Source organism: Anastrepha obliqua, chromosome 5 (genome assembly GCF_027943255.1).
Source record: "Anastrepha obliqua isolate idAnaObli1 chromosome 5, idAnaObli1_1.0, whole genome shotgun sequence".
Taxonomy (NCBI): Eukaryota; Metazoa; Arthropoda; class Insecta; order Diptera; family Tephritidae; genus Anastrepha; species Anastrepha obliqua.
The window spans coordinates 102,991,914-103,003,821 of NC_072896.1; the positions used below are offsets into that span (position 1 = coordinate 102,991,914).

Below are 11,908 nucleotides of genomic sequence, written 5' to 3' on the forward strand. Positions count from 1 at the left end.
CCAAATTTCATAATAATCGGCCCAGACACACACGACCAAAATGTATTAAATTCTAATGAATGCTATGTGCGGTATAAAAAATACGTGCGGCAAATAGCAAAAACACACTCACTTAACCGACGCATCGCATACACACGCGTTATCGGATTTCAACCAAACTTCACAGAAACCTTTGCCAAAGCAACACCAACAACGAAGAACACACTCGAGCTTGACTTGTTTACAGTAGCACAGAAAACAAACTATGTGACATATCACGCTGAAATTTGCCATGTAAGCTTATAACAGTCCTACCATCCAACAAAAAATTTATTTTTGCCATATGTCATCCGCGGACCGTTTTATTGATAACGTCCCGTTCATATTTGAGCAGAAGCTATATTTCAAATAATTTTTATACAAACTTTAAAACGAACAGTACTTTATACATATACATACATACACCCATAGGTTGTTATATGTTGAATTGCTTTTTATAAAAAGAAGAAACTTTATGAACTATTCGAACCTTCCGTATCACTTAAAACTAATAAATGCATAGCCACGATATTGTTGGTATCCCGGACTATACATTCTTATATTATGCGTCTTTATAGATATCAACATTTTCGTCATTTGGTGTCCTGTCTGGCTTACTAGTACCAGAACAGGACTGCAAACATCAAATACTCGGGTTAAACAAATATTCCATTGGCAATTCAGCGCCACTTAAATGCAATCGTTTCTGTGCTGATGTACCGTTATGCTTGCTGCTTGCCAACGGCAAATCATCATCAGAACAAAAATCACTTTCTACCGCTGAGTCGCAGTCCAAGTCCCCATCCACTTCCGCATCCTGTTCGTCACAATTGAGAGCTTCATCTATTTGTGTTGAATTTGATTTAGTCTTATCAGGCATTTTAGTATTTCTTCCTTTGGCTCTTTTGTTTTTTGTCTTTTTTTTCGCCGAAGTCGTCCCTATTTCATTGCGATATTTGCTCCAGAACTCTGTGGGTTGTGCGTATTGCACTAGATTGGGAAACCGCTTTGCAAGCGCAAAACCCAAATCATCGAGAGCTTTTTGCAACGAGTCATCTGTGTGTGCAGTGAAGCAGCTATGAATGGTGTGTATAAAAATCACAGATTTTTCGAGGAGATTGAGCTGTAATGTAAAAAAGAAAATTTTTAAAATAAATTTACGGTTATTTTTATTAATTTTATACCGCATCAGGCATCGTGACTATTTCTCGTCGCCGTCCACGACCACGTCCGCGTCCTGTGTTGTTTGTGACAGCAGTGGCTGCGCCTTTTCCGTTGGCGGCCTCCCCCAATGCGGCTGTCTCGTTTATATCTGCAAATGCATCGTCCATTTTGTTATTGTCGTCTTCGTCATCTTTGTTCTCAGCGGCAGGTTTTTGGTGTTTGGTCAGACGGCAAACGCGTTTCAAAATGAACAGTACATCCTTGATTAAAGCGATACCCTCGGGGCTTTTCATGTTTGAGTCGCGTAGCGATTTTTCTAAAGATAAAAATAGTTTTTTTTTTAATAAAGTTGAATTAATAAAGGAAATCAAGAAAAGATTGAAGATCAAAAAAATCACAAATATGGCACCAAGACAACGTAGAAGCCGATGGAGACATTATATCTGATAGTCAACCATCCAAAAATATCGGATGTTAGGCATTCTTCTTGTCGGCACAGCTTACAGCAATAAATACCAACCGGACGGACAGAATAAAACCACTGCATGAAGTAACAAAAAAACAACTCAGCCAACTAGATGATCTCCATGCAGAACATCCAAAACCTGCTGAGATATATATTTGCCGCGGTGACACATTCATCCCGACTACTGAGAGCCCTCGACCTCAAATACCATTCATCAAGGTTCCTACTCTGATCCAATTCTGCACAGCTACCAAAGACATCAAAGAAATCTGTCTATCATGCAAGGATGATAGATTTTCAGGCTTGGCCTCCAGCACTGGTGATAAACGAAATTGAGCGCGTAACTTCGGCTGCCACGTCACCGGGTACTTGGCAGAAAAATTGTCCGCCCGCTCATTTCACACGTGTCCATACACCCGTCCAATCAGTCGTTGTTCGGACGGCAGCGAAGTAACATTAGGTGCCACTGTGTTGATTTTTTCGTATATCTCTAACACAATCTCAGTTTCTTTGTAAACAAACCGCTGTCATGACCCCGGTTACGTCAGCCTATCAGATGATTCTTTCAAGTTCGCTGAGAGCCGGTTAACGGTCCGATATTGGTTACACCTTCTGAATTTTTTTCACTATGCCTATCATGGAAAAACGAGCCGAACATGGGTTCAAATTTGCATCTGCCAAACAAAGCTCATTTGACACCAGAAGTGCCTCGAGCTCAACTGAAGAATGCTGTTCCTTTCTTTGAACTTAACCTGGCTTCAGCAGATAGATTGGGAAACGGGCTCTGCATATAAATAATATATATATATATGTATATATATGTGTATATATAAAGGGTGGTTAAATTTCATGTTGAATGTGAACCACACCTAAACGTCAACGACACCGTTGGACCTCTTTCTTTGGGGTTATTTGAAAGAAAAGGTGTACGTCGATAAGCCAGCAACAATTCAAGAGCTAAAGGATGAGATAATTCGGCACATTAACGGCATAGAACCTCAATTATGCCTCAGCGTCGTCGAAAATTTTGACCATCGGAAGGAGGTGTGCCGCCGAGGCCATTTGGCCGATATTTTGTTTCATATGGAATTGAGCCATACCAATATTATCATAATAAAGAAAAATGGCAATAATTTCTTTAAAAAGTTGTATTTTATTCAAAATCAACACCGGCCCTTGAAACTTAACCACCCTTTAGATAAGGAACTATTTGCATTTGCTGGTCTTTGGAGGTGTGCCGCCGAGGCCGCGGCGGCCATTTGGCCGATATTTTGTTTTATACGTAATTGAGCCATACTAATATTATCATAATAAAGAGAAATGACAATATTTTCCTAAAAAAATGTATTTATTCAAAATCAACACCGGCCCGTGAAACTTAACCACCCTTTACATAAAAATATTTTGGAATATATGTGCAACTGCTTACCTGAAATCAATTTGAGTTGCCCGAAATAAAGCACCAAGTTGACTTCATCGATCGATGCCATCAAATGATTGTACAGCAACTGACGTCTCTTACGATTTTCCTCGCCTTTCAAAGGCGACTTAATACCAGTGTCCGAGAAACTGTCCAAACCATCAAAATTCTATAAGAGAAATGTATGTAAGTGAGCGGAATCTAATTCTAAAAAAATTCCACAATCCGCCAACAAATAACTTACCTCATATTCATTAAAAACAAATGGGCATTCGATCAGGCATTTCTGAAAGAGCGTGGAATTCTTCTTGCTAAGAAACTCCGCGAAAAATTCGCATGCACGCGTAGCCAATTCCGCATTTTCATCCAAAATTGTGTACATAAACGCTAATAAAAGTGAGCCACGTAACTTTAATTGATCCTGCAACACCAACTTCTCGAAGCATTTGAATGTCTCAATACGATTGACGACATAGGGTGACGACAATTTAGCCAGCACATCCTCTATAATACGTTCGACGATTTGTGTGTGTTTCTTACATAGGTCCGTTAGGGAAACAATTATTGTATTCACAATAGGCGGACGATCGATGAGTTTCAATATCGAACTATAAATCATACAAGTGGTGCTGGCCGTTACAGCATCGCGCAGCGAAAAGCGGCCTGCAATCAAAATCATTGAATTGAACAGACGCTCATTCTCCAAATCCAACTCTGATTCGGGCAATTTCAAACAAACACTCATGTATTTATGTACGAAGGAAACGATGGTGCGATGCGGCCGCAAGCGCGTCTGCAAATTCGCTTCGGAGTATGAGTAAAGGTGTGACATAAATGTGGTGCGATTGTCGGGAAAATCACCAATGCCGGAGAGTATACGCAATTCCAATAAATCATGCAACTCCAACACCCACGGCTTTTCAGTTAATTCAAGAGGATTGCTTTTTGTGCTGTTACTTTTAGATGCCTGAGATTGCGAACAGTTATCAATGTGTACGAGAAGATCGAATGCTTTGCCTATGAGCACAGGTATCATTTGACCTTCACGTATTTGACTAAGTATGTGATTGAAAGCAAGATTGAGTGCGGTATGCGAGAAGTCCTGTATACAGTTGGCTAGTACTTCCAGAGCGATAAGCATATTTTGCTCTTTGTTCCACTGGAAATAAGAAAAGTTTAAAAATCCATATTCAATGACGAATGTAAACTAAAATACCGATTTCAGTGATGTGAATAGGTGTATAAGCGCATCAGGCTCTTTACTTTTTATCTTGCCTGAAATGAAATTGAGGACTATCCAAGCCTCTGTGGAATTGGATGTGAGTAGATGAGATTCGATTGTGCCAAGAATTTGGGGGCTGAAAGAGTTTTCAAAGCAAATATTATTTATATAAAATTTGGCTTAAATTAGTATTTTATAAGTTGCATCCAGAAGAATATTTTTTAATAAAGCTGGACTATTGAACAATTTTTTGTACCCGCTTACCGAGCAGCAGCATATTCCCTGATATTTCAAATCTTTAAGATGCTATCTGAGCAGTATCTACTGTTTTTGGTACCTAAAGACGACCTGATACCCATAGTTTCATTTGGAAGGAAATTTGATGCCAAATTTGCTCTGGAGAACGCGAAGCAAGCTTCGAAGATTGTTCAAGAATGTAAGAAGCTTAATTCTGTCGCAAGACAGAACAGGCTTGTACTTATACGGGTTGCAGGACACTCCGGTGTTCAAGGAAACGAGAGCAATGGTCCGGTCTAGAACGCTGCAGAACTGCAAAGTGTTTTGTGACAAGCGCGAACAGAAAACTGTCAAACTTTCTACTAAAACTGGGAAGGAAAGACGTTCGGTTGATGGTCGGTATTTTACAGGACACAACCCATGGTGTCAGAATATGACCACCATTGGAATCATTGAGGACCCGATGCGGCTATCTCGCTTGGAGGAGGCGGATAGCACTGAGCACTTTTTCTGCAAAGCTACGAATTTTGGGTTCCGATATCAAGATTTGTCAAAGAATCTGGAAAGTTCTCGCAGGACTAACTTTAACCTTTGTCTCTGTCTCTAAACTTTCCTATCTCTTTCTCTGATACTTTTCTCCTTTCCTCCTTGACTACCTACCCTCTTTTCAGAGCTCTAAATACAATGGGCTGTTTGGCCTGAGTGTTTTAGGAGCCACCAAATCTCCTGGTGCTAATAGCGTTATGGTCGTAATAGCGTTATAAGTAGTTTCTGTTGGAACACTAATGAAGATGTAAGTCAACGTGAACTCTTTACAACCTTTCACACGTAAATGCCGTCTCCGGAAACTGTCTGTCCATCGAAGGCGACGAATCTCTTAAGACCTGCGTGATATCGGTCTGGGGACTTTAGCACATTAAACTCTTATTTATCTAGAAGACTCTGGCATGTCCAACATGGCCACATATCATTCCAGATATGGCGAAACACAATTATCAAAAGTGATTGTCACCCTGTCATGGTGCTTTGTCGACAGGGATTTTACAGTGGACCAGAGCTTCTTCATACCAGAGACGAAGCTGCTGGTCTTCAAGTGCGCTCCTCATTTAGTCCACTTGTTTTGGATTATCAGTTATGGAATCTCCAATTGAGATCCTTTATCCGAGGATCCTTGGGATTATCCTAGTGCAGGTAGTCACACTCGCTTTTTAAAATTGCTGCTTTCGCTTCGAACTTCAGACGAATGCCCCTGAGTCATCCAACAGGAGCGAAGCGAGTCGCAGCAGCACCAATTATCTTGCGGAATGTGCGTTCGCCCATGCCCACATCGGCGGAAATGAGAAAAGCAGCGAAGGTGCTCTCAGTGAACTCCGCGAAGCTGACCCGACTTAAAGCTTAAACATTCACCCTAAATGTTTGGGGAATCCTGCTGGAGTAACAGACCTCGACCGGTTATAAAGCCGGAACTTTCCGGTAACGTAGAATTTACTGCCGTGAGATCGTCAATGTCCTCTAACAGTATATTCAATGGTATGAGCAGAAAATATTGATAGTTAATTGGTTTAAGTGGACTAGAGAAGAAGGGTGATATCAGAAGTGATCCGTCACAGTCCCTAAAAAATATATTTGTAACTTTTATTCCATTTTCTTCACTTACTTAAGCAAACGTTGCTGTAGAGCCGTATGGAAGCAAGTTTGTAAATACAAGCGCGGCTGCGTTGATAGCATTGTGCGTATAATAACCCAAGGCATAAAGTGCTCGGCTTGATTTGATTGGTCGATGCCACGCATATTACTTAGCACGCGTGTACGAAAACACTGCAAAGAGATAGCAAACTTATTCCATTACTTCCTTTCCTGTGCCACACACTCACATCCATTGCCAATTCCACATTCTTAGGATCGCCATCGTGCAACATCGGCGCCACAATTTTACACCAAACCCATATTACTGGATAACAATTTGGATAGCAGCCAAGTATGCCATCTATGGTGAGCAGGGATTGCTTACGCACCAGAGCTGTGGGCTCATCCACCAAACGCGTTGTTTCCGTCACAAAGTTCGTATTGAAAATAATTAGAGGATTAAGTTTCACCAGCTGCTCAATAAACATCACACCTGCACGCCTTATATATGATTGCGGACTCTGAAAGAGATTTGTATACACATATTCGGGTAAATGCAAAAACGCCAGCTCCACTATAGCATGCCCAACGAAGCTGAACTTTGGCTCTAGTAAAGGAGGTTTCTCATAGCGTATTTCATTCTTCCGTACGCGCGGCTCATCAGGCAGTACGACACCAACATCATGGTATTGTGTATAGCGTATACCCTCGCTGAGTATTTTTACGGTGTTGGGTGAACCCTTTGTGAGGGAAATATGTAACGCTTGCACTGCCTTAAGTTTAATGGTATTGTTGCAATCTTGTAGACTTCTTATGAGCTCATTAATGAGATGCACCTCACGCGGTATGTCGGATACTTCGTGCCGAAACATCTGCCAATCAACATGCGACTCCAGCTGTAAAATACGCGACATTAACTCAATGGCTCTAGAGCGTATCATCACTTCATCAGCATAGATGGCTTTGCAGAGAAATTCCACAGACGATTCATTGCATTTAGTGAAGAGTGCAGCATCATATTTTGCACCATATTCAAGTGCGCGTTGTGTTTGCTCAGTTTTCCATGACTTGATCGGATTAGTGATCATGCATTCGATATAGAAGCTTAAAACTTTGACAAGCAGTCGCGGATACTTTGAGATGCATTTGATAAACCAATCAGAGATGTGTTCACAATCGCCACTAACGGCAATGCTGCTGTTGCTCTTTGGCCTCGGCGGATAGACATGGAGGAAGACGGTCATATTCATTAGTTTCATGAGGGTCTCTTCTGGTTCGCCATTGTGAGCATTTATCATATCCTCGAAGATTTCGAAACATTTGCCGTGCAGATTGGCGGCGTCTGAAAGGAAATAAATTCATTTCACTACAAGACAATATACAGAAGAGTTATTTAGATTTTTATTGTTGTTGCTGGACCAATATAAAGTATGTATTCCCAAAAGACTTTACTTCCTTTCCACAAACGGAAACGGAAAATCGCATATAAAGATTGGGAACAGTTTTCTCCAACAAACTGTTCAAGAAATTTAAAAATCTTGCTCATGCTGCATGCAACTCTGCGCCTCGAAACAGCTGCTTTACTTAGTTCATGATTTAAAAACAATTGATATACGTGCGTATAGAAGAGGCAAAAGTCAATCAAAAATACAAAAAAAATTGTAAAAGGTAAGAAATATAAGACATTTAAGTAATTAGGAAATAATATTTTACTCCACTTTTATTCAGGCGAAGAATAACTAAATGTCGGCCTTGATAAAGCAGTCCGGCGCACGTCAGTTGCGTCTGATTTTCCAACAGCTTACTGCAGTGCGTGCCCTTAGCCTCAGTTCGAAATGTTACGCTGACACAGATTCAGAAAAGTTGAAATCTTCAACAGAACACTTCGACATCATAATTGGCGGTGGTGGACTTGTCGGAACCACATTGGCTCTTGCGCTAGCCAAAAATAAGGTATTAAGCGAAAAACGCATTTTGTTGCTAGAAGGTGCACCACCGTTCAAAGGCTTCAATGTGGAAGCCCAATATGGCAATCGAGTCTCGGCGATTAACAAGAATAGCGTAGAACTTTTCAAGTCAATCGATGCTTGGGACTACATGCAAGAACGGCGGGTGAAACATGTTAAGCAAATGCAAGTATGGGATGCGTGTAGTGACGCACTAATACAATTTCAAGATGAACACTTCTCCGCTGATGTGGCGTGTATTGTCGAGAACGATCTGATGTTAGATGCAATGTATGCACAATTGGCAGATGGCAAGAGCGCACCGAATGTGGAAGTGCGCAACAATACACGAATTGAGGGCTTGCGTCTGTCGGTAGACACAGGTGAAATATACTCCCAAGTGCACCTTAAAGATGGACAAACATTGACATGTGAGCTGTTGGTCGGCGCGGACGGTGCGAATTCACTGGTGCGCAAAGAAATGAATATCGATGTATTTACTGTTGACTATGAACGTCGTGGTGTTGTAGCCACAGTAAAATTGGAAGATGCATGCGATAATGCGGTGGCCTGGCAACGTTTTCTACCCACTGGTCCTGTGGCCTTGCTACCATTGAGCGATACACTCAGTTCGGTTGTATGGAGTACCACTATACCGCATGCTAAGCAGTTGCTACAAATGCCCCAAGAAGATTTCGCCAAAGCACTCAACGAAGCCTTTTTCAAGGAATATCCTAAGGAAGGAGTTGTAGTTAGCGCAATGAACACTTTGAATTCATTTATTGGACGTAATCCGAATATTTTAAGACAGTATCCTCCAGGAGTGAATGGAGTTATTGAAAGTTCGCGTGCATCGTTTCCCTTGGGTTTCTTACATGCCTCCTCGTATGTGTGCACAGGTGCAGCGTTGATTGGCGATGCCGCCCACCGCGTACATCCACTAGCAGGACAAGGTGTGAACTTAGGTTATAGCGATGTGCGTGAGCTGGTACAAGTACTGGCCGATGCGGCTTACGCTGGCGCTAAACTTAGCGACAGGAACTATCTCGTCAAATACGAACAACGCAGTTTGACCAAGAATGTGCCCATTATGATAGGCGTACACGGACTGCATACACTTTACTCCACCACTTTCACGCCTGTGGTTTTACTCCGGAGCTTGGGTTTACAATTGACGGATAGTATTGTGCCGATAAAAAATTTGTTTATGAAACGCGCCATGGGCTAAACACATTTATGACATAAGTTACTCGTATTTATTAATATCAATAACGATGATTTGTATTTTTTTAAATATTATATGTATGCATATAATATATATTTATAATTTAAAGCGTTATGGGATCTAGCGATTAAAAATTGATTACAAATAAAATTCGAAACGGTGATGTTTTGCACAGAATAAAACAAAAATATATATAATTTTTACTTACACATATTTGCATATCCCCGCTCATGATTCATGTACAATATGTCAACCAGTTTCTTGAGTAGTGCGTCTCGTGTGGCTTTGTGATCACTGAAGTGTACATATCTTAGCAGTAATTTTAAATCGTCGCAAAACGTAGAAAAGTGTACCCAAATCTCGATTGACTGCTGTTTCGACATGCGGCTCATTACATCTGGATGCTGTATCCGCTCTATCAATGTAAATACTTGAAGGCAATGTGCTATAACCTCCGGTTCAAATATGTGAAAACCTTTTGCGCCCGGTATAGTTAGCGAAAGGAAGTAAGTGTTCACAGCCGCCAGCGCGAGCTTAGTATTTTTGGCGGAACTTGGATCTAATGTTGGCAGACCTGCTAAAGCATACACAAAGCTAAGATATGCATCACGTGGTGACACCTTCACCACCTCATCCCAGCAATCGTAAGTGTTATCATAACTGGCACTTGATTCCCCGCGCAAAATCCGTATGGCGGAGCTCAACTCGAGAAGTGTGGATAATACTTGAGGATCGTTGAGTGCACGCCGGACGAACGGTAAATTTATTACACTTAATTTAGTGGCCAGAGTAGCTAGCGATTCATCATCAGAGTGCGGCTCTTGTGACTCATTGGTGTTTTTCTTCTTGTTTTGCTCTGTTTCTTCATCTTTCTCGTAAATCTCTTCAATATTTTCCCAAAGTAGATTACGATCATAAAATTCACTTAATTTGTCAAACAAATTAATCAATTCAGTCATTCTGGCGAACGTAAACAAAAACACGGCATTTCTCGAATCAAATGCAAATACTCTTTTATTTTGCGATAGACGCATACACTCAGCTGTTGATGAGCGGACTCACTGTGGGCAGAGAGTAATTAAAAATGTAGTGAATCAATGGCATGTGAAAGTTAAGGATATGAAAACGGAAAAAGCGATTTTAAATATTAACGAAAGAAAAGTTCATCATCCCAAAACACTTAAAGGACACAGGTTCTGCATTTGTTACAAAACAAAAAAAATATATTTTTCTAAAAAAATTTAAAAGTTTAAAAATATTTGCCAATATGTATGTACATCAAACAAAATTATTCAGTTATCTAGAATTCTATTAATAACCTTATTTTTAATTGGAACGCTCTGAATTGGATAACAAATTATAATGATGTAGACATTTAAAATTTTAATTTTAGTATCTCCTGAATTTTTCATTTTCACGTTAAAATTCAGTGGTCGAAACTATCCCTAGTTGCATTCTTTTAATTTTCTTTAATCTTTAAAATAATAATAATAATAAAAGCGGCAGAGACTATACCAATGCGAGGCTAGGCATAGGAAATAAAGCAATAGAAATAGTAAGCAACTTCAAATATTTATTTTTATGAAACACAAAGGCCAAAAAAATATTAATCAGTATTATTGTAGCTATGTCCCGTACTAGCATACAAACAAAAAATTGACTTAATGGCGCGGTTTTGAATTTGACACCCTAAAAGTCGTTTTATTTTGAAGTTTTTTGAGAAAAAAAAAACGAAATAATTGGAAAAATAATATGATTATAGTACGGACGATAGCCAGTGATGTTGTGAGCAACATATTAAAATTTCAGACGATTCGATTGAATAGTTTTTTTTTACAACACTAGGGCGAAAAAAATCGTTTCGAGATAAATAAGCTTAAAGTTTGAGGCACAGAAGTGCGCGGACCGCTCTCCACCTAGTTAATGGGTTTTGAAGCTATAATATTGGAACTTTTCGCATGAAAAATTCACAGTATATTCTTAAGATACTATACTGTCGAAATATCGAAAAAACAAAACAATGGTTTTTTTAATTTCTAGACACCATTTTTAAAATGCTACTTGTGGTCGACTCTTTTACATGGATTAAAAGCCTGGATGTTGAAAACTACAAGCATACACCGACTAGAAGCGATTGAAATGCGGTGCTATAAAAAAAATCAAGTGACAAATGACATAAAAAGAAGAAAAGTCGCTTATTTCGGACATATAAAAAGAGGTAACAAATATGATATTTTACAACTGCTGATGCAAGAAATAATTGAGGAACAAATAGGAATTGGCAGAAAAAAAAAAATGACTGGGCTTGACAATATGAAAAACTATTAACGAACTAACAGAGGTAGCGAAAAACAGGCGTAAATTTATTAACAACGTTGATAATATGACCGAACAATCGTATGGCAAAGACCAAAATAACTTTTGTAAGTATTCGCGAACATCCAGAATGGCTACCCCCATCAAAAATATTTCTATATGTATCTTTCCCCCATGGTAGCTTAGTAGGCCTCGTCAAAATTTAATTTTTTCTATAAGAATTCTTTGATGGAACTATTACAAACAGATTTTTTTTTTAATATTTTCG

General features: G+C 39.7%; 2 protein-coding genes across 2 annotated transcripts; one reads left to right on the forward strand and one right to left on the reverse strand.

The window, feature by feature from the left end:
- Positions 1-447: 447 nt before the first annotated feature.
- Positions 448-10,361, reverse strand: LOC129246854 (uncharacterized). Its single transcript, XM_054885520.1, has 8 exons — positions 9,533-10,361; positions 6,402-7,495; positions 6,185-6,345; positions 4,285-4,426; positions 3,313-4,227; positions 3,078-3,237; positions 1,203-1,498; positions 448-1,141 (listed from the first exon to the last, which is right to left on the reverse strand). Exons 1-8 carry the CDS (start codon positions 10,356-10,358, stop codon positions 662-664), a joined length of 4,074 nt encoding a protein of 1,357 aa, XP_054741495.1. The 5' UTR covers positions 10,359-10,361; the 3' UTR covers positions 448-661.
- LOC129246855 (ubiquinone biosynthesis monooxygenase COQ6, mitochondrial) lies at positions 7,730-9,512 on the forward strand. Its single transcript, XM_054885521.1, has 2 exons — positions 7,730-7,821; positions 7,882-9,512. The coding sequence occupies exon 2, from the start codon at positions 7,897-7,899 to the stop codon at positions 9,325-9,327; it is 1,431 nt and encodes a 476-aa protein (XP_054741496.1). The 5' UTR covers positions 7,730-7,821; positions 7,882-7,896; the 3' UTR covers positions 9,328-9,512.
- Positions 10,362-11,908: the final 1,547 nt, after the last annotated feature.